General features: G+C 33.0%; 2 protein-coding genes across 2 annotated transcripts in view; one reads left to right on the forward strand and one right to left on the reverse strand.

Moving 5' to 3' along the window:
* Positions 1–9,261, reverse strand: part of LOC132626191 (potassium channel KAT3-like) — a 30,151-nt gene extending 20,890 nt beyond the window's left edge. Inside the window, exons 1-2 of the mRNA XM_060340971.1 lie at positions 8,975–9,261; positions 4,363–4,578 (exon numbers count right to left, since the gene is read on the reverse strand). Of these exons, the coding sequence (XP_060196954.1) occupies positions 4,363–4,578; positions 8,975–9,183 (425 nt within the window). The 5' untranslated portion in view covers positions 9,184–9,261. The remainder of the gene's footprint in view (positions 1–4,362; positions 4,579–8,974) is intronic.
* Positions 9,262–22,229: 12,968 nt separating this feature from the next.
* Positions 22,230–23,782, forward strand: LOC132628354 (uncharacterized). The gene is made up of 3 exons (XM_060344139.1): positions 22,230–22,630; positions 22,881–23,577; positions 23,639–23,782. Exons 1-3 carry the CDS (start codon positions 22,230–22,232, stop codon positions 23,780–23,782), a joined length of 1,242 nt encoding a protein of 413 aa, XP_060200122.1.
* Positions 23,783–24,585: the final 803 nt, after the last annotated feature.

The raw sequence follows: 24,585 nt of genomic DNA on the forward strand, positions 1-24,585 counted from the left end.
GAGATTTTCAAAGCAAGAGATCAACAGATATTCAGCATAAGAAGAAGCCTCAAACTGGAAAGTCAAAGGCCTTTGTGCAGAATCAAAATGAAAGAGGTTATAATGCCAATAGACCAGCACAATATGGAAGATCTAAGCCCACCAGTCAAACTACATGCTAACAACTCAACATGGAAGATAGGAAGTAGCTCAGGAAAATAGTTTTATAGAGGAGGACACTTCTCAGAAGATCAGTATAACCAGATGGTGGAAATGGTGAACATAGACTTATCAAAGAAGTGTAAGTTCAACATGGCAGATATGACTACTTCATTGCACAGTAGTAGACAAGATTTAAAATGGATCATTGACTCTGGTGCATCATATCACATAACACATTGTAAGGAGCCTTTGAGTGATATTAGTTCAGTGAATGATGAAAAGTATAACAAGGTCCAGATTCCAACAGGTAACAAAACTCAGATAGCAAATACAGGAATTGCATAAATTTTAGGAAGATTTTCTCTGAAAAATGTCCTACATGTGCCAGATTTCAAGTTCAACTTACTTTCAGTGTCAAAGTTGCCAAAGGAGCTTAAATGTACAGTTATTTTCTATCCTGATTTATATGTGTTGCAGGAACTCTTTACTGGGAAGGTGATTGGGATTGGTAAAGAGTCTTAAGGGCTTTATATCTTAAATAAATAAATTACACCAAGAGCTGGAGCAGTACTAAAGAATAAGGAGAATCAACAAATTTGGCATATGAGACTAGGACACACCTCAATGGGAGTTAAGTAGCACATTCCTAACTTGAAGAATAAAGTGGATCAGGACACCCAAGCATGAATGTTTGATATGCTCTTTGGCAAAACAATGCAGGTTACTCTTTCCAACTAGTAGTATCAAATCAACTAGAACATTTAGATGTATGGGGACCTCATAATTAAGCATCTCACACATGATAGAAAGTATTATTTTGTGATTGTAGTTGATGATTTTAGTAGACATACTTGGGTGAATTTCTTGCAGTCTAAAGTGAAGGTAGTAGTAGTACTGAAGAATTTTATCACAATGGGTTGTAATCAGTTTGAATCATCAATAAAAATTCTGAGATCTGACAGTGGTACTGAACTTTTGAATAACTTTGACATAATTCACCAAAGCAGCTGTCCATACACCCCATAACAAAATGGGGTGGTGGAAAGGAAGCATAGAAATATCCTAGAAATGGCTAGAGCACTTAAACTATAGTCTAATATTCCAACTAGATTTTGGGGAGAGTGCATTACGACTGCAGTTTAATTACTTGATAAATAGAGTTCTTAGTCCTGTTCTACAGGGTAAATCACCATATGAATTGTTATATGGGAAGTGCCCTAAACTGGATCATTTGAGGGTGTTTGGTTGTTTAAGTTTTGCTAGTGTCTTTCCTAAAGGTGATAAACTTGCTGCTAGAGCCAAGGCTGCTGTATTAATTGGTTTTTCAAAAACTCAAAAGGGTTATAAATTGTATGGTCTGGAGAATAAAACTTTCTTTGTATGCAGAGATGTGACCTTGAAGGAACACTTATTCCTTTTTAAAGACCATGTTGTAAATATCACAAACACACCTATTTTATCACCTCCTCCTCATCACATAACCATTCCTACTCAAACTTTTTCAAGCATTTCTTGTACAGAAAATGTACCTGCACCAGTTACAACTGAACCACCTATTGATGTACTATTGGATATTGAGATTGATGATTCAGTCTTACCTGATGATCAGCCACAACATGTCGTTCCTACACCAGATTTAACCATGTTGTTCTTCATGTTCCAACTAGAAAGACTGGCAGAACTGCTACACCTCCCATATGGACCAAAGACTATATAATTCCTACAAAGTCCAGTTTATACTCCGTTACAGACCATATTTCCTATGCTCATTTATCTAATAAATATCAAGCCTATGTGAGTTCATTCTCAACCTTGCTTGAGCCCTAATCCTACAAAGAGGCAGCACAGGATCCTCAGTGGATAGAAGCAATGCAAAAGGAGATTCAAGGCTTGGAAGAAAATCATACATGGGAGGTGGTAGATTTACCTGCTGGAAAGAAACCAATTGGTTCAAAGTGGGTATACAAAATAAAATACAAGGCTTCAGGTGAAGTAGAAAGATTCAAAGCTAGGCTGGTAGCTAAGAGCTACAGCCAGAAGGAAAGGTTGGACTGCAATGAAACATTTTCTCCAGTTTCCAAAATGCTAACTGTGAGGACTTGTATCAGTGTAGCAGATTCTCAAGGTTGAAACTTGTTTCAAATGGATGTTAACAATTCCTTTTTACAAGGTGATATCTTTGAAGAGGTGTTTATGTAGTTGCCTCAAGGTTTTAACAGATAGGGGGAGTATAAAGTTTGCAAGTTGCTTAAATCACTTTATGGACTTAAACAAGCATTAAGACAGTGGAATATTAAGCTCACCTATGCTTTGCTTAATACTGGATACTGTCAGAACATGCATGATAGTTTCTTATTCACAAAGAAGCACAAGGATGTCTTGGTGCTTATCTTAGTCTATGTGGATGATCTATTAATTACTGGCAACAACATGTACCTGATTGATGAGGCTAAAGGGACTCTAAATCAGCACTTTAAGATGAAGGATTTGGGTTATCTTAGATATTTTCCAGGTAATTAAGTATTAAAATCCAAAGAAGGTATTCTTTTGAATCAGAGAAACTATGTTTTACAGTTGATATCTGAGGTTGGACTTAGTGGAGCCAAGTCTGTTAGCATACCTCTAGAAATCAATCTCAAGCTTACCACACCAGAGCATGATCAGCAGATCAAACAAGGGAAGATATAGAAGATGCTAAGCTAGTTGGGGAGAAAGTAGATGCTGAGTTAGAAGATGTCACAAGTTACCAGAAACTTGCGGGCAAGTTACTCTATTTTACTATCACCAGGCTTGATATATGCTTTGGGGTGCAGCTGCTGATTCAATTCATGCAGCATCCTAAGGTGTCACATTAGGAGACTGCTTTAAGGATAGTTAAATATGTAAAAAAAAAAAGTCACCAGGAAAGGGAATTATGCTTAAAAGAGGTAATGTTTGTCAGTTAACAGGTTATTTTGACTCTGATTGGGTTGCATGCCCAAACACCAGAAGGTCTGTTACTGGTTATGTTATCAAACTAGGAGAGTAACTCATATCTTGGAAGTCAAAGAAGCAACCAACTATTAGTAGAAGCTCAGCAGAAGCTGAGTAGAAGCATGACAGCAACTGTAGCAGAGTTGATTTGGATTACTAGTTTGTTACAGGACCTTGATGTTCATGTTGAGAGGCTCGTTAGCTTGTTTTGTGACAGCAAGACAGCCATCCAAATTTCTAGTAATCCCATGTTCCATGAGACAACAAAGCATATAGAAATCGACTGCCATTTTATCAGAGAAACAGCGAAGTCAGGCTTGATCAAACCATAATATCTTAACACTACTTTGCAGTTGGCAGATGTCCTGACTAAATGATTGGAGCAGGTCAGCATCATCAACTATTATCCAAGCTGGGAGTGTTAGATGTGTACCACTCTCCAGCTTGAGGGAAAGTAATGGAAGTTAGAGTATTATTAAGCTGGTTGTTAAGCAATTAGTTACAGTCATGTGCTAGTCAAATGACTGCTAGAGAGTTGACAGATGGAGTCGATTAACAGCTGTATAAATATACACTGTCATGTAATTTGCATTCAGTTTAAGAAATAAAAAGACGAAGCTTCTTCCCTCTTCTTCTCTCAATCAAAATGTTAGATTAGGTTAAACTGTTCTTCATTTCTCTTTAATTCTCTGTTATAGAACAGTTAATTCCGCAATTACATAGAAAATTATCACTAAAACTTATAAAAATAAAATGCGAGCACTTTTTTTTTTTTTTTTTTTTTTTTTTTTTTGTGTGTGTGAAATGTTCCTTCATAGATAATTAACTTCGCAACTATCAAGAATTGAAGTGCCTTTGATACAAAAAAAATCATATTACCTAGTTGAGCTAGCCGATACATGAAGACTGTCAAACCTAATCACAAACTATCCAGTATTCTCTGATCTCAGACTCTATTGATGTAAGAGAGGGAAAACCTACTTACACATTGTCATGTTAAAAACTTTTCAGGTATTTTTTATTTTTTTTTAGATAAATAACTCCACTAGGGGAAGTGTCTAGGGCTAGTTTTTTATTTATATAATGAAAGAGAAACTCAAAGGAAAAAGTACAAACAACGAGGCTAGACCTTACCTTACTAATCCTATTGAGGCGTAAAAACCATTTACTGATTAACATGCGTGTAAAAAATAAGAGAAGATTTTCAGGTATTGGAACCAAATGAAGATAGATATATATAGAGGATACCTGAAAGCAATTTTCTTGTGTTCTTCAACAAGCAAGTAAGTAGATTTGTCCAAGTATGCAACGAAGAAAGTGAGAATAATGTCAATAGCAAAGAAGGCGTCGACCAATAAATCAACAGGCAAGAGTGCTCCAGTCGATGCTTTGTTGAATGCAAGCTCAAAAGGAGATGCCCATGCTGAGTACACCACAAGTATCACCAGAAATGTTTGCCACAATCTACATTTTGCCATATATAGGTTAAAAAAAAAAAGTAATGAAAAATATCTAGTTCATGAATGTCACTGTATCATTAATATTCTCCCCGTCCGACCTTGGATTTTGAGGCCGTGGATGCTCACTTTTTCAATATAAATTCACATATATTTGGACGTGAAAACACTAGTCACAAGTCATTGAAAACTATGGTTAATATTATTACTAAAAACAAAAAAGACTTCTAGTCACTAAGAATTGACGACTTTTCATATTTTCAATGATAAATAATAATATCATTGATGACCGTTACAAATACTTACGCTTTAAAGTTTTCTGGAAGCCAAAGTTTTTTGTCCTAATGAATTATATACAAGAAATAGAAAAAGTAAACAAATAAACTGAAAAAAATTATCAGCAAAAGTTCAACATTGAAAGAAAGAAGAAATGAATTATATACAAGAAATAGAAAAAGTAATAACAAATAAACTAAAAAAAAATGATCACCAAAAGGTCAACATCAAAAAGAAAGAAAAAAGATGAATACAGTGTTACAAAAGTGGCATTCAGCCTCAACTTAGATTTGAACCCTCGCTTCTGATATTCCAGAAATCTCGTCTCTTGTTTGAACCCCGTATTTAAACAATGATATTTTAGAGATAGAATCGTTTAGATCAATCTCAGTTCTGTACAGACAATTTACTTTCCTGCATTTTATTTTATGAAAAGTCGTTCGTTTTAGCAACAAAAAAAAAAAAAAAAAAATCTACTAACCATTTCTTTTGTCCCTGTTAATAGCTGATCAAAACTTCCTTAGGGCCTGTTTGGAAAGCCACCTAGGTAATTGGAATTGAGTGTAATTGGATGTAATTACACACAGAGGCGGAGCGAGGATTCGAAACTTGTGGGTTCGGGGTTCTAATTCTTTAAAGTTACTGGATTCTTAATTAATAATTTGTACATATTTGACAAAAAATTTAATACAAATATATGGTTCGGACAAAAGCTACTGGGTTCGGCCGAACGCACACGCGAAGGGCTAGCTCCGTCCCTGATTACACAGTTTGACCTATTTGTTTGACCAAGTAATTACACAGTTAGGTGAGAATTGGGTGTAACTGAGATGGTGTGATTACACTCTTCAATTCTCCGGGGAGGGGGGGGGGGGGGGGGGGGGGTTGAGAATTACGTGTAATTACATCCCGTAATTACAGGGTTACTTTTTAGTTTGTTTTTTTTGTTTAGTTTAATTTCTTTTGATTTTTACTTTTAAATTCTTTTTTATTTTTTAAAATGTATTTTTTATTTCTATTATTATAATTTATTTTTATTTTTACTTTTAATTATTTTTATTTTTTAAAATATATTTTTCTTTTTATATTATTTATTTTTCATTTTCTTTCTTCTCATTCCCAACCTTTACTTCTTGTGGTTTCATGTAATTGTTCGTTTTTTTTTATTTTATTCATTTAGCATATATTATTCTAATTTTTGAAACTACACCTCTTAATATTAGGAAAAAAAGAATCATTAACAAACTTGGTATATAAAAAGTAACGTTATTAAAGTAGAATTTTGTTGTGAATGAGGTTATAGACTTATATTTTCCCTTTCTTTTGAATTATTTACTTAAGTTACATTGAAACTTACTTAAGTAATCTTGGAATTTGACATAAGAGTATTATGTTAAATTTTTCTTTTAGATTTTGAATTTAGGTTATATTTTCAATTTTAAGTTATTTGCTTCCACATTGCATGTTGTTTATTTTTCACTTACATTTGATGGATTTTTTGTGTCAAACATTTGAATAATGTTATGGCATTATATTTATAAATATTATTTTTTTGTCAAACACTCAATCCATGATGTTCTCACAAAAACAAAAAAAAATCTTCTTTTATGTTTTATAATTAATTAAAATTAAATATTATGAATTTGAAAAATATATATCAATTATTTTTGCAATATTAGTTACAAATATATGATTATTCATTAATATATTTTCAAGAAACAATGTGTTATTAAATAAATAATTTAATATCATTTAGAAAGGTAAATATTTTTTAAATATTAATTTTAAATTTTTTATAATTAAATTTTATTTTAAAATTAAACTAACTGTGTAATTACACTTGTGCAACCAAGCAGTGCGCTTGTAATTACACTGTAATTACGTTATGACAAACAAACAGATCGTTGTAATTATACTACTGTGTAATTACTACCCTAGTAATTACACCAATTCCAATTAACAGGTGGCTTTCCAAATAGGCCCTTAATCTTTTTAAGCTCCCTCTATATAACTTAATTTATTCTGGAAGTAAATGTACCGACAGTCTTACAGCGGACCCTTCGATCAGTAAGGAGCGTGTTCCCCCTCCCCTTTACAAGGAAAAAATAAATAGAGTAAGAGTTTAATTTTATATATGTATATATAGTATAATTTCTTTCATATTCAGATTATTTAATATTACAAGTAATCTTTCAAAAAAAAAAATGAAATTTACAATCTTGAAAAAATAGCAACATATAATGGTGACACTGCCGGTGTATACGAAAAGAAAAAGAAAAAACTTTTGAATTACGCTAACTAAGTTTTTATTTTATGTGTTTTAGTTTGATTGTTTAGCGTATCAAGAAAGTATAAAAGATATTAATGTTAAAATTAAAGAATTACTAAATATAGAAAATAATATTATTTTTAAAACATAAACACCCCCCCCCCCCCCCCCACTAAAGTCTAGTTTTAATTGTCCACTATGCTTAAAGTATATTCAGATTGAAAAATCAAGATATAGTTTACCATTTTTATCTACTTTACCCTTAATTATTTCAATTCATTTCCCAATATAGAATAATTAGGAGTGATTAGTAAACTTACCATTTTATTGTATTAATTTTTAAGGAGCGTGTCAAGTCAAACATGGATTAGTAAACATGAACGGAGCGAGTATTAAAAACAAAAGTAAGATTTCATAAATTGAAATATATGGACTAGAATGAGTGGTGGACCTACGTTTGGGGTTATGGGTGCTTCAGCACCCATTGTTTGGCTAACTCTCCATGTGTATACTTAGATTATACTTAAAAGGTCTATATAAAATGGCCATGAGCATCCTCCCATTATAACTATGATATTTATACTAAAATTATTTAAGCACCCACGACCCGTAAATTCTGAATCCGCCAGTGACTATAATAATTATGATCTCTCTACTTCTGAAAATGGAAACTTGAACAAGAAGTAAGTTTTGTCTGCTGAACCAATAAAGTGTCAAAAGACTCCATGAGATCCGTTGAACATGGTTTTTAATCAACATAAAGTCAAAACACTGCTCAGCTAGCCTTCATTAAAGGCCCTTAGATTTAGGCTTATAACATGTCCCTAAATCGTCAGATTAGTTCTGACTTCTAACTACCACATGCAAAACTCAAATGGTGTCAACCCCCTTCTTACGCGGTGAAGCCAAGATTTTACATAAAACAATTAAAAAGTGTTACATCTGTGACTTGAATTTATAATCTAAAACCTATTTTTCACTCTATTAATAAGTACTCCCTCTGTTTCAATTTGTTTGAACCTATTTCCTTTTTAGTTCGTGCCAAAATGAATGACCTCTTTCCTAATTTGGAAACAAATTCACATTTACAGCCATACAAATTTTCAAGGCTTATTTTGAACCACAAGTTTCAAAAGTCTTCCCTCTTTCTTAAATGTCGTGCCCAGTCAAATGGGTTCATATAAATTGAAACGGAGGAAGCATAATGTTTTAGAACAGGAGATTCAATTAAAGGCCCTTGCTACAACCCCCCTTTTTTCTTCTTCCACTTTTTTTTTTTCCTTTCATGGCCTATTTGCGATTAAACTTAACTCTGATGATACGATGTAGCGCTTTAATGGACGAACAACCCAACCCTTGAAACATACTATTACCCTGAATGAAGAAGAGCCGACATTGAGGTGTCAAACCTTTTCTTTGATGCCAACTTGATCTTGGAAAGATCAGCCTATTATTCCTAGTGTAAATTTTATTCGTTGAGCAACGACCCTTTCACTCAGCACGGTTGGATCACTAAGGCCTACTCGTTGTCCAAATAACTATTCAGAGTTCCTAGACCTCCTTGTAAGGCTTGTAGGAAGATTTTGTTGTGCGGCTTGATTAATCGCCTTTTGATGTTCAAATTGAATCGTTTCAAGGATCAAGCAGTTTGATCTTTGATAATAATTTTCTCAAACTTTTTTATAATATTTTGAATCATTAACTATGTCGAATTGTAGTAGTGTTCGTGTAGTTTTAAGTATGTAAATTTTATTTTACGAAATTTGAAAAATCTATACTCGGATTTATAATCAAAACTAAATGTTGAGCCTCCTACTTCTAACCCCCTCACATAAATTGGGATAGAGAGATTACGTACCTGTATCTACGATCATAAGGAGCAATAACAAATCTCTTAAGCCTAACAGAATTTTCACCCATCACAGTTCCAAAAGCTGGCAACAAACTGCTTGAAAGTGAAGCTAAGTTTCTTATTTCTCCACTCGAATGTCGTCGGAACAACAGCGGCAACGGAGACCTCGTCTCCGATAATGTCACCGGAGACCTCCTCGTCTCCGATACCGACATTTTTTAGCTGAGATGGAGAGAGGAAATTTTGAGAGGTGAGTTAGTTGGGGAGTTGAAGTAGACTTAGTTTTGTTTTTGTTCTTTTGTGATTGCAGTTTTGTATATATATGACATGTTGAGGTAAGGAAAGTAGTGTTAAGCATCATCCTGTAGAGTAATAGTAATATTTTAAATGTAGATAATTTAGTTTTTATATGCAGAGAAAGAGAGAGAAAAGGGTTGACTTTTATGTGTAAATAAACATTATCTTTGATCTATAATTGAAGTACTAAACTGGAAAAGTTGACAAGTGCAAAAAATGTAGAATACTAAGTGCTACTTAATTTTTAAAACATAGAATAGAGAAATCCTCATACTTACGCAAAACTTGTTACTTTGTTTAATGAATATTTTAGACATGAAGATGAAGAGTACTCTTACATTTATGGACGATTTACATGGAACTGGTTGGTGAATGGTCTTTGTCTATACTAAACGTGGCAACCGGTTTGGCCTTACCGGTTTTAACCGGTAACCGGACCGGTTAAATCGGAACCGGAACCGGAACCGGTAGAACCGGTTCCGGTTAACCGTGTAATGGTTTACCGGTCCGGTTCCAATATTTTGGAAACCGGAACCGGTAAAATCGGAACCGGATCGGTTAAACCGGTAAAAATTTAAAAAAAAAAAAAAATGAAAGAGTCGTTGGGCTTAATGGACCGTTGGCAACGGTCAATTTTTTAATTTTTGGCCCCCAAATTTTTTTTTTTTAACACTTTAACCCATCCCCACCCCTATATAAACCCTTTTTCATTTTCATTTTGATGCACATCAATTCACTCTTTTTCATCTTTCTCTCAAATCTCAATCTCTCAATTATTGTTACTTTGCAATAATTAGCCACAAAGTCTTATTATAGTTTCAACTTTCAATTATTAATTTTGCAATTATAATATTGTTGGTGGAGTTGGTGATTTTGCAATAATCCGAAGTAGCTTTGGTGGATTTGCAATTCTAGCTGCCTTCACTTTGTTGGAAATTAATCCGGCAATTTGGTACCTTCGTTCCAACTCTATCTTTATTTTTCGCAATTTAATTCTAGCAATTTATTTTTCGCAATTTAATTTACGCAATTTAATTTGTTGTAATTTATTTTCTTGAGATTTATTTGATTGTGATTTAAATTAATTCTATTTAATAATGTCAAAGAGATTAAGACGTGGTGTCGGTAGTAGTAGTCGTACTGTTAGGGGTGCGCTTAATGAGGAAACATTTGTGGAAGAAACACCTAATTTAGGTATTGATGTTGGTGGAAATAATCCACTTTTAGGTCATGAGGCAATGCAACAACATTTTACCGACACTTTTAATGAAGACTTAGATGATGATGATGAAACACACTATGCTGCAACAAGCATATGAGTATAGGATTCCCATACAACAAGTTCACAACAAATATAATACTGATAGTGAGGATTGGTTAACTTTTAGGCATTGGGAAGATGTTAAAGAATGTATTGAACTCTTAGAAATTTTTATAATGCAACTCTTGCTTTTTCTAGACAATTTTATCCCACGGTAACTAGAATTTTAGCCTACTTAGCGGAAATAGCTAGAGTTTTACAAGAGTATAAATATAAACCCGATTATCAAGTGGCTATTTTTGAAATGATAATCAAATTTAAGAAGTATTTTTTTCCCATCTCAACTTTATTTATATTGGGTTCCCTTTTAAATCCTTGTTTAAAAGTGTCTTATACTAAAAATTTGGTTAGTCAAATTTATACATTTTTAGAAATTGAAGAGGGAGTTCAACCATCTTTAGCTGAAGCCGATCTCGCTATTGATGATGAGTTTAGAAGAGTTTTTACTCATTATTCTAGTTTGGAAGAACGTGCTACACCTGTTGCTCCACGCCCTACTACTTCTCAGAGTAGCAAAAAGGGCTTGTCGGGTTTAAAAGTTTTACATTCACAGCCAACTTCTTCTTCTTCTACTGCAAACTTTGATGAATTTAACTTTTATGTGATGCAGCCAAATGTGGATATCAGCCAACTGGATGAGGTGGACGTCTTAGCATGGTGGAAGAAGTACAAGACAAGCTATCCGGTACTTTCAAGAATGGCTCGAGATATCCTTACGGTTCAAGTATCAACCGTGGCTTCGGAGAGCGCATTTAGCCAAGGAAGACAGCAAATTGGAGACCATAGACATTCACTATCCGGCTTTAGCTTGCAAGTACTAGTGTGCATTCGAGATTGGATTAGATCGGAGCGACGCAACCAAAACTCAGAAGCGGAGCAAGGCGAAGAGGAAGAAATTGAAGATTTGATAGCTAGTGGACCGGACCAAATGGAAGACTTTGAAGATATTTCCATGAACGAATATGATGTGGGGGAAATTAACGAAATGGTTCAAAATTGGTGATTTTATTATTGTACTATTTTTGTATAACTCATGTATTATTTGCAAGTTAAAAAAAAATACAACTTGCAAATAAATGTTATCCAAGAATGAATAAAATATATGGCCTCATTGAGCTTTCTTCTATTTACTTGTGTTCATATTTTTACTTTTATTAAGTTATGAATATACCTAAAATATACTAAGAATATACTTATAAGTATATTAAGTTATATAGTATACTTAAACATATATAAGTATATATAGTATATAAAGAAAAAATAGTATATATAGTATATAAGTATATATAGTATATATAGTATATAAAGAAAAAATAGTATATATAGTATATAAGTATATATAGTATATATAGTATATAGTACATATATATAAGTATATATAGTATATATAGTATATATATTAAGTTATACACATATATAAGTATATATAGTATATAAGTATATATAGTATATAAATATATATAGTATATATATTAAGTATATATAGTATATATAGTAGATATGTATATATAGTATATATATATTAAGTTATACCTATATATATATATATATAGTATATATATTAAGTTATACATATATATAGTATATATATTAAGTTATATAGAGTATATAGTATATATATATATATATATATATATATATATATATATATATATATTAAGTTATACATATATATAAGTATATGTAAGTTATACATATATATGTATACGAAAAGCACTATTCTGTATTGCTGACTTGCTGTTAGGCTGTTAGTCAGTAAATATTTAAACTTTAATTATAAAGTTGTATAACATATGAAAATATAGCTACAATATACAAATAAATACTACAATATATATATATAATACAAAAAACAAAAAAAAATATTTTAAGCAATCCAAACCGGACCGGTTCCGGTTTGGACTTTAAAACCGGTAAACCGGAACCGGTTAGGCGGTTCCGGTTTTGAAACCGGAACCGGTTAGGCGGTTCCGGTTTTGAAACCGGAACCGGCCGGTTTCCTAACCGGTTCTCAGTCCGGTTCCGGTTGAAACCGGTTAACAGGCATATCTATAACTATATACAGTGGCGGAGCCAGAAATTTTGTTAAGGGTGTTCATACTTGAAGAAGTAAATAATTGTTTTTCAATGAATGAGTGCACTAAATTTTTTAAATCAAACGACACAATATTTAGTTAAATAATGACTTTTAAGATTTATTTATGTAAAAAGTAATTAAAAAAAGGTAATGTAGAGAATCGATCCTGCATCCCGCGAGACTTTTTGCACACCCTTTACCACTTGACTAACTCTCCAAGTTGTGTTAAGGGTGTTCAAATATCTATATGTCAGGATATGCAACAGTATTTTATCTATACACAGTGTAATTTCCGGCGAAGGGTGTTCGCCTGAACACCCTTGGGACCATGTAGCTCCGCCCCTGACTATATACTACTTCAAGCTAATTAATTTGTAAAAAATTTACGCTCAGTTTGTTTTGAAACATTCATTTAATCTGCGGTATCCGTTTTATTTTTATTTTTTTATACATACCTCATTTACACAAATGATGACTGAAATTAGGGTTAACGAAATCAAACTTACAGAGAGTTTAACTTTGATATGTAAATAGACCTTATCTTTGATCTATAATTGAAAGGAGTACTAAACTGGAAAAGTTGAGAAGTCCAAGAAAAGTAGAAGTTTATATATGTATATGCATATATATACACGCACACTCTCCCTCCGTTTCATAATAAGTGTCATCTTAGCTAAAAAAAAATTGTCTCATAATAAGTGTCACCTTAGGACTTTGGAAACCAAGACATAAATTGACCCGTTTTTTCCAACTCTACCCTTAGCCAAAACTGACAAATTAAAGTAACATCTAAATTATGATTTAAAAAGCCACATAATAACTTGGTATTGTTGGATTCTCAATGTCAAAGGTTAACTACTTGTGCATGCTCTAAACAAGAGGAAAATATAATTTATTTTTATCATATAGGGGTGATTAAATAAACTTCACATTGCATTATTGGTTTCTTAATATGCGTGTTTTTAACTAAGGGGACACTTATTATCGGACGGAGGGAGTATCTTCTTGGCTAACAGCATCCCAATGCCCTCTTAGCTCTTTGAACCATTTTTATCGTCGAATTTTTATCTTCTCTTTAGGTAGATTCGCTAGGGAATGGAGAATTTATGCCGAGTTATGAATTAAAAATAGATAGTACAACGCGTCCTGAAATACTTACCGTTTTGATTTAATGTGGAGTAATAATTTAACTACATAGAAGTAGGGGTGTACAAAGTAAACCGACAAACCGTACCAAATTGATAAATCGAGTCAAATCGAGAAAAAAACCCGAATAGTGGTTTGGTGTTGAAAAAAAAAAAAACCGTCCATAATTGGTTTGGTTTGGTTTTAACTAAAAAAAGTCAAACCGAATCAAACCAACCCGACAATACATGTATTCAATTTTTAATTTATTTGTAATGTAATTTATAATTTTTTTGTAGTTTTTTATCTATTATCATATTATTCAAGCTTGAACTTAGAATTTTGAATGTCAATACGTTTTATATTCTATTATGGATGTTCGTAACTCAAATAAAGTTCAAACCAAAACCAACTCAACACTAATGTAACAAAATAAATTCAATTTACTGCTAGGAATGACAATAATGTTATATATCTATTCTTTAGTTTTGCATAATTGATTTAGAGAGTGAAAATACATAACTTAAGTTTTTTTTTTCTTTGTCATTAGCCGTACTTATTTTAGCATGACTTAGTATTTTTAGATTATGGTCATTTTCTTTATGGCTTGTTAATTAGCAATATTTATTTTAACCTATTTTATTAGCTTTTATTAAATATTTTAATACAATGTCATCACTCTTCTCACATTTTGTGTTATTTTTTTAAGAAACACCTTAATTATATAGTTGTACCTTATTAGGACTAAAGAAATATTTGAAGTAAAAGTTATATGTTTTGTATCAAGACTATTCCGGAAAAAAATTCGAAAAATCCGAGAAAATCGAATAATCCGAGAAAACCCGAGGTTTTATTGGTTTGGTTTGGTGTATAAATTTAAAAACCCGACACAATTGGTTTGGTTTGGTGTTTAAAAAATCCGAACCAACCCAGTCCATGTACACCCCTTGATAGAAGTTTAAGAAAAATTAATACAAACTTTTAAACTTATGTTTTAATGTTTTAAGAGAGTTTAAGTTTCATATATTGCCAGTGTAAATAAATTTTTACATTATTTGGTTATTTAAAGGATATGTACAGATAAACCTCTTTAAAATATGAGATTTGAAATCTTGAAATAAGTAATCTGTTACAACAAATCTTTAAGAAGGTCTTATAGTAAAAAAATTATTTAGACAGATATGTATTACATATTACTTAAACTCATGTTTTAAAGATATTATTTGACAATAAAACATGTTAAAGTTAAAATGAAAGTTTAAAATTAAATTACTTTCGAATAATAAAAATATAATATTTAAAGAAATATTATCTTATAAAATTGAACGGTGAAAATATAAAGGAAAAAAAAAAGGCATGAAGTGTCCCTAGCTAGCCAAAGATGACGCTTTTCGTGCATTGCATCTGAATTCTTATAATTAATCCAGATTAGGGTAGAGTAGTTGACTTCAAGCGGTCTGGCTTACTAAAATCAACACTGAAATATTTTTATTTTAACTATATAGAAACATGTCAGTCACTCAATTTCTAAAACTATACAGAAGCATGAGTTTCTATATAGGATTGTCGTCAGTCACTCAATTTCTAAAAAGAAAAAAAAATAAGGTAAGTCCCACTCTTCTTTAATAGTAAAAAAATTAAGGTAGGGCCAAATCTTCTATAATAGTAGGAATGAAAAAAAAACAAATTTAAGGTGGAGCACACTCTTCTATAATAATAGAGATTTAAAAATATTAAGGTGGGGTCCGCGTGAAGAATTAGGAGACAATTGCAAAAAAAATAATTAAGGTTGAGTCCACGTGAAGAAGTAGGAGACAATTGCAATAGAAAAAAAATAGGATATTTAACTAATGATAATAAGTTCAGAAAATAGTAAAGGTACGCTTAGAGAAAATGTAAAGAAGAGAAGTTCGGGAAAAAAGAAATAACGATTTAAATTGAACACAAAAACTGCTAAAGAAGTTATAAAACCAAAAGATTTAAAACTTATACCTTTGGGTATAAGTTTAAACATATACGTCTCACACCAATAATGAGGAATAACATCAAGAAGACGAAATATAAACGGTCTTCTATAATAGTAATTTTTTTTAAAAAAAGGTGGGGCCCACTCTTCTATAATAGTAGATTTTTTAAAAAAATAAATAAGTTGGGGCCCAATTTTCTATAATATTAGAAATAAAAAAAACAAATCTAAGATGGGACCCACTCTTCCATAATAGTAGAGATAAAAAAAATTAAGGTGGGGTCCAAGTGAAGAATTAGGAGACAATTGCAAAATAATAATAATAATAATAATAAGATGGGGTCCACGTGAAGAAGAAAAAAATAGGACATTTAAATAATGATAATAAGTTCAGAAAATGATAAAGGTACGCTTAGAGAAAATTTAAAGAAGAGAAATTCAGGACAAAGAAATAACTATTTAAATTGAACACAAAAACCGCTAAAAATGTCATAAAACCAAAAGATTTACGTCTCACACAAATAATGAGGAATAACATCGAGAAGACGAAATATAAACGGTCAAGAAACGTATACACATATTTTCTTAAAATGATGAAGTTGCTCAATACTTAAAAATTTAAGACTACAGCAGATGCTGACACATGAAAGCGCTTTTCAGTGTTGTTGAGTAGAAATAGATGATGGCATGAAACTCGGTAGGAGAAGGTGTATTTCAAATCTTTCAATTGGAGAACCAAACCAGGAAAGTCATATATGGGAGAAGCGGACTAAGTAAAATAATTTATTGATATTTTCAATTAATTGAATTATAATAATTTCTGTAATAAAAATTCCATAATTATATTACTAAAAGGTACTCTCTCTATTCTAATTTATGTGACATAATTTGACTAGGCACGAAGTTTAAAAAAGAGAGGAAAGATCTTTGAAACTTGTGATCTAAAACAAGTCATAGATATTTGCGTAAATTTAAATCATTTCATTAAAGGTAAAAGGTAAATTTTAAGTTAAATGATTTCTAAACATAAAAATATATCATTCTTTTTTAGACAGTCTAAAAAAAATGTGATACTATTTTTTATATTGGGCCCGTGATAGCACGGGCTTCCATCATTTAGTAGTATTATATAGACTAGTGCATTAGCTTGGCCCAAACGACATTAAAGTTTATATTTGTAACTTTTTGTGTTTTTTTCTTTTTTTGTTTGTTTGTTATTCTAGCTTTTCATTTTGTTTTTTAATATTATATCTGTTGTAAAGGTAATTCAATAATTCTCAATGTTTCTAGAATACTAATTATATAAAAACAAGGCAAAAAGAAAAGAGGAAGAGGACTACAACTCACCAGAAAGAGAGATAAACAGACAAACATAAACAACAATCAATATATTTAAAACACAAAAATTGAATAAAAAGAAAGGAGAGATGAAGAAGAACCCACCAGCGGGAGAAAAGTAGCAAGTAAAGAAGCCGAAGAAGCACCAAAAGAGAGAGCAAGAATTAAATGAAAATGGAAGAAAACAAAATTTGCTTACTAGATTATTACTCCTAACAATAACGAAGCTAATGGGTGACGTGGGTCTGTTCACTATCAACGACACGTCAAATTTAACACATATTTTTAATACCGAAAATGCCCTTGGACGACCAAAAGCTTCACTTATTATATATTTATATAAATATTTGTAAGGTAGAAAACAACTTTACTTTCTTTTTATTTCCAAACAAATGCATGCACCAAAGCTCTTCTCTTTTTATTTAACGGAAATTTTTTAAGATTAAAGTTTCTAATGATTCAAATTGAGTTTTAACTTATGTTGGATTAATGTAATTATTTTATTCTCAATTAAACTAATATTGGTTAACCCATTTTTTGGAAGAAAAAATAATCACGTTATTCAAGTAATATCAAAATATTTAATGCTACAAATTATTGAATGATAAACATCAATGAAATAAACTTATAAGGATAGCATTTAAAATTTAATAATTAAAAATCTTGAAAGGACGAAAGAAATTGGAAACTTAATAAATTATTTGTTTTTCTTAATTTTTGTGCTTAAAAAAGCATGATAAGAATTATTTATTTTTAAATTTTTCTTAATTTAATTTATTTTATCTTGTAAAGAAATCTATATTGTAATTTCTTAAACGATGTAGTTTTAGTATACGCCTAACTAATCAGTTGTCCTAAATAATATAAAACGTTGATTATCTCATCTTTTGTAAAACATTCCAATATCCAAAAATGTGAAAAAATCACTCTCGTTTCGAATTATTTATTATTATAATTATTCGGAGAACTTAAATGCATTTTTGAATTATTTTTTTCAAACATTTTTAGCTATATATAAAAAATAATTTTAATTTAATAATTAAGCATGTACTAAGGTAGAAGGGAACATCACGGTAACGTTTTCACTTGTCTTAGTAAATTTCATAGGGAAAAAGATAATTTGAAACAAATTTAATAATCATTTCCACATAAAAGAAAGATAATAACTTTTGAATTAATTTTGAATTTGATTGAATAAATAGATATTTTGTGGTGTCATTATCACCTTTTCCACATCATCACTATTTGTAGCATTTAAGAAAACCCATATAGTTGTTCAGATTTACCAAATTGAATGATAACTTGCAAGGTAATTAAAACTTTAGTTAGGGATAAAATGGACAAAAAAAAATCATGTATATAATAGTAAAAGTAAATTCTTTATTTGGAATCAAGTGATGTGATATCAATGCAACCAATTATTTGACGCGTGTAATATAGCGTGATGCAGGACTAAATGTTAATTTTGTCTTTTAAGGACTTGCAAAGCCTCATAGAAAAACAGCCCACACATTACTGTATCCACAACATTTCAATCCCTTATTTTGAGTATCTGCATTTCGTTTCTTAATTTGAAACTTCTTATAGGTTCATATAGTGAATAATAATGCCATATTTCAAGGAAAACAACCAACGGTTATTTCTAAATCGTGAGTGGGGGTAATTTTGTTCATGTTACTTAGCTTATCTGATTAAGGATAGTATAAATCATCTTACCATGCTTCATCAAATACACATTTGAACTTAACTTGAGATATATCACAGTATATGTATATATCCACGTCAGGCTCATGCAATGCTGACGCCAATGAGGAATACCCCTCTACTATACTCGCATTTTCTTTATTTATATACATGGTAGGGGTCTATGTATGCTAAATCTCCCACCACCGGGGGAGGGTGAAATCCAGGGCGGATAGAATTAAACTAAAAAAATAAAATAAAAAATAAAAAAACAGAAGGTAAAATCATCATTGGTACTGGCATGGCAAAATATTCCTTGAGCTTAAAAAAACTCTTCTATTAATCTAGGGAAACTCTCCAGCTCCAGGAAAAGTCTTTAGTACTCGACTAAAGCTAACAAGCTGCATATTTCGGTAGCAATCGTTGGTCTAGGTTATTTTTTAACCGCCTCAATATACACTAATGTTTATTAGCCAGTCTATCCAGCAAGAAAATAAAATTAGCTACAAATTTTATCTCTAATCCATTGCGAAATTGTTCGTAATTAACTGAATTTTCTGATAGTTTGTTGCTAATCCGTTCCTAAATAGGATTAGAGATAGATTTTTTCTTTATAGTTACAAAAAATTTCTGTATTTAATTCCTGTTTTTTTAGTTCGTTTACACACAACAAAACCTTTTTTTTTGGCTTAATTCATATGCGGCCCCCTGAACTTGCACCTTTTTTTCGTTTTGGCATCTCACTAAGTGTTGTTCCTATTGAATCTCTGAACTTGACATCAAGTGTGTCTATCAAATACAATCTGACTTATGTAGCATCTCACATGATGTATCCTTGAAAGTTAAGCTAATATATGTATGGAATTTGACTATGTTGATAAAGATAATGCTCTGCCTGTAAGATGATGTATTCATGTGAATTATTGATTCTCTTTGTAAAATATGTTTTGACTTCCAGTTATTTTTAGTTTTAATTTCAGTTATTGTGGTTTGTATGGTCTTGTACCAACCATACTTGAGTAAAAAAAAATGAAACTCACCACATATGTTATGTAAGTCAGATTGAATTTGATAGACACGCTTGAGGTCAAGTTCAAAGATTCAATAGGAACAACACTTAGTTGATGTGTCAAAACGGAAAAAAGAGACAAATTTAGGGGGCCGCACATGCATCATCATCATCATTATTATTATTAATTATATGAATTGTGACTTTTAGTATTTGGCTTTTACATTCGTGAACATAATGTGGTTCAATGAACTACTCTGAACTCTTAATAAATTTAACTTATTTTAGACGCCAAATACGTAGTTCCTTTTTACATATTACTCCTACCATAAATGAGAGCTGAATGCATACATTCAAATTGTAAAAGGGAAATCATGGCGTCAAGAATGCATAGGGAGACAAAAAAATTCAAATAAAAACTTATAATCCAGTGCATAGTTGTAACAGCTAAGGAGATATCTTGATGAAATTAGTTCAAATAAGAATTGGAAAGCGTCTGAATTCAGAGATACCGTCGGCAACTGAAAGCTCATGTTAGTACAAATCGAGCTAAAAGAAAGGCTACTGCATTACTTGATGGTGATATTAAAGATCAATTTTCTATGTTGTGGGACTACCGCAATGAGATTGAGAGGACAAATCCAGCTGGTAGTTCTATTTTTGTGAAATTTAACAGAAAATGAAATTCCTAACAAGTCACATAGATTTCAAAGAATATACATATGTTTTGGTGCTTGTAAGGAGGGATTCAAGGCAAGTTGTAGAAAGCTTGTGGGTGTAGATGGTTGTTGGTTAAAAGGTCTGATATATGGAACTCAATTGTTAGCTGTAGTTGGAATAGATGCTAATAATAACATATTTTCGATTGCATATGCAGTTGTTGAAAAGGAATCACGTGAGCAGTGGCGGATCCAGGATATAGAAGTCGTGGGTGCTCAACAGGCGGGCTAACTAAAGTTATCGCGGGCACAACGTATAAATGTACGACTAATTAAAATTTGACCAGAAAACTATTTTAACAAGTAAACTACAACATTATCATTTATTTATTTTATCCTTAGTATTTGCAAACGATAGCTAATATATTATATCATCATTGCTTTCACTAGATTTATTTTTAAAATCAAATTCCACGAAAAATTATTAGCTATAGGTTGAAAACAAATTGAAATTTTCTATTTATTTACACAAAATAATTTTAAACTATATTCAATTAGCTAGTCTACGTTAGAAGTCATACAAAAGAAAATGAATAGGGGCAATTATCTTGGCAAGAAAGCCAAATTGTTGAGACTAAACGAGAAAAGAAGAGAAGTTTCTGAAGTTTTGCTTAAAAAAGAAGCTCTGGGGAGAATTAGTTTATTTGTTCTATTATTGCAGAAAAAGTAGTTTTGTCTATTTTGGGAAAATAAGTTTAGGGGGACGGGAAGAAGATAAACAGAAAAGGCAAATAAAGAAAACAAGGAAAAAGGAAGGAAAAAAACTTTCTCTCTCTAAACAAGGAAAAAGGAAGGAAATATGTCAGATACGCAAAAAGGTATTATTGAAGCATTTAATGACGTGTTGCCAAGATCAAACTTTCTCTCTCGGCGCGCGTTTTAGAAGTGCGTCTATTGTGCGCCTTGGCCAGCTATGGCGATGGGAAGGGCAAAGAAGGGACAGAATACGGCTACAGATGGGACCCAACCATAGATCGGCGCCGGTGAACTCAGCAAGACTGGAGTGACGGCGGATCTGGGAAAGGAAAATTGGCCTCCGTTAGGTGTGAGGACGGACACTGTACGCACACCCCCATCGATGAACCCATCTGGGTCTGGGGCACCGTCACATGCGCCTTCTCCCATGGTAACAGGGGTGGTTTCTAGTGGTACTGTGACGACAACAAGCACTGCACCAGTGGAGGTGGCTGTTGCAAATGCTGCTAAGGGTACGAAGCATAATGATGTGGATAATGGGCAATCGATGGTGGGAGAGCAACACCAGGGACAACCTGTTGCTAATAGGGATTGGGCGATTCTGTTCACAAATAAGCTGGCTGCCAAAGGAATGGCCCTACACTATATTACTCCTGTAATACAAAGTGGTGAAGTGGTGGTGGAACTGAACAAGGATGAGATTGAAAGGGAAAATAATAAATGGAAGCAGGCGTTGATCTTGTATGTTGTGGGGGATTCACCTACGATTGGAGCCATGGAACGGTTCATCGCTGCGAACTGGAACTTTGCGTCAAAACCAAAGGTGTTCTATCATAATGATTGATACTTTGTGGTTCGATTCAATACTATGGCGGATCGAGATGCTGTCTTATACTCAGGGCCGTATACCATAAACAATAGGCCTATCATAGTTAAAGTATGGGCATCTGATTTCGATCTGAAAAATGAAGTACTTCGAACTGTACCAATCTGGGTCAAATTGCCTAATCTACCGGTAAGCTGATGGGGGATGGAGTCCTTAAGTCGAATTGGGAGTGGGTTGGGTGTTCCATTGTCCGCAGATGCTTGTACCTCCAATTTTGACAGGATTTCATATGCTCGAGTATTGGTGAAAATGGATGTTACAAAGAAGCTGGTGCGGGAACTTAAAATTAAGGATCCAAGTGGGAGAGTGATGAAACAGGAAGTAACATATGATTGGGTGCTGGAGTATTGTCACACTTGCTTGAAGGTTGGGCATAATTGTCCACTAAAACAACCTAAACAGACTGCCCCACCACCTAAAGGGAGGCAGTTCAAGCACCAAGAGTGGAAGCATAGGCCTGGGAAAGAGATGGCTATTGATAACCTAACGAAGGATGCACCAAAGTTGCTAAGTAGCATATTGGCACTAGCAAGCAGGCACATCAGGTGAATGCTGCGGATGGTGACACGCAACAATGGTTATCTGTGAGGAGTAAGTCAGCTCCTAAAGGTACCCATGCAAATACCAGCTAAGAGGTGACTGTTACTAATGGGTTTGATCCTTTAGTGGAGAAACAAAAAAAGGGTAATACTACTCATGTTATGAATGTGGAGATAGGCAAGGTGAATTGTGTCGTAGGCACAGGGGTTCCTAATCCTCCTAACTTAACATGATGCTCACTACTTGGAATGTTAGAGGCCTGAATAAGGCCTACAAGCAAAATGAATTGAAGAATTTTATTAGAGGTAATAAAGTTGCTCTTATTGCAGTAATTGAGCATAGAGTTAAACAGCACAATGCTGAGAGAACTATTAGGGAAATCACCCAAAGCTGGGGTTGGTGCCACAATTATGATAGTAGTAATAAGGAGAGGATCTGGGTCCTCTGGGATCCAGGACTTGTTAATTTTGTTGAAATTAGTAAGACAGCACAGTTTATACATGGTATAGTTCAAATAAACACTATGAGAATGGAGTTTAGCTTCACAGCTATCTATGGTTTACGTACTATTGCTGACAGGAAGGTTTTATGGGCTGATTTGAGGAATATTGCAGCTCAACAACAGGGCCCTTGGTTAGCCATGAGAGATTATAATACTATCCTGTCTGAGAAAGATGGAGAGCTTGGGAATCCTGTTCAGGAGGTGGAAATTAGAGATTTTGGAGATTTTTTGTTGGACACTGGTATGACAGAGATGAGGACAGTGGGAAGAAGTTTTACTTGGACCAATGGGCACACCTTCAGCAGAATTGATAGAGCAATCATTAATGCAGATTGGGCCATGAGATACTGTCACCTAGAAGCTACTTTCATGGATCATGGATTCTCGGATCATTCTCCCCTAGCTATCAAGCTGGAGGAACAAAGAGATGGGGGGCTCAAGACCATTCAGGTTCCTTAATTTCCTAGCTGAGCATAATGACTTTATGATGCTGGTAGGAAAGTCCTAGCAGAAACAGGTCAGGGGAAGTGCAATGGAAAGGGTTTGGTGTAAGCTGAAGTTTATTAAAGGGAAAATGAAGCAACTGAATAGAACAGAGTATGGTGGGGTGGCAGAGAAGATTCAGAACTTGAGACAACAAATATCTGAGCTTTAGACACATATGAGGAATGTGAATACTCCATCTACTTTGTTTAATCATGACAAGGAATTGAGAGGACAACTTGAGAAATGGAACATAGTAGAAGAGAATATTGCAAGGCAGAAGTCCAGAATACAATGGCTCAATTTAGGGGACTCCAATACCGCATACTTCCATGCCTCCGTCAAGAACAGACTGGCACACAACAAACTTTCTGGGCTCCTCAACTCAGAGGGGGAAATGTTATATACTAGGGCTGACATTGAAGATGAAGTCTTGGGGTTTTACAAGCAACTGTTGGGATCTGCTGCTACTAGTCTACCTGCAGTGCATCCGGGTATTATGAGAAATGGGAAGGTATTGAACAGAGAACATCAGCTGAAATTGATTGAACCTGTTACTGTGGATGAAATCCACAATGCTGTCCATGCTATTGGGGATCTCAAAGCCCCTGGATGTGACGGATTTAATGCATACTTTTTCAAGAAGGCTTGGGCTGTGATGAAAGATGATATAACTGCAGCTATTATGGAGTTCTTTGAGACTGGTAAGATGTATGGGCCTGTCAATTGTGCAACTATCACGCTTATCCTAAAGGTGTCCAAACCTGTCAAGATAACTGAATATAGGCCTATATCATGTTGCTTCACTTTGTATAAGATAATCTTTAAAATACTGACCCAGAGAATGCAAGGTGTCATGGATATGATTGTGGATAATACTCAGTCTGCATTTATACCTGGGAGGGTAATTTCAGACAACATCATTATGAGTCATGAGTTGGTTAAATGCTATGGTAGGAAAGGTATCTCCTCAAG

This window comes from Lycium barbarum, chromosome 2, assembly GCF_019175385.1.
Source record: "Lycium barbarum isolate Lr01 chromosome 2, ASM1917538v2, whole genome shotgun sequence".
NCBI lineage: Eukaryota > Viridiplantae > Streptophyta > Magnoliopsida > Solanales > Solanaceae > Lycium > Lycium barbarum.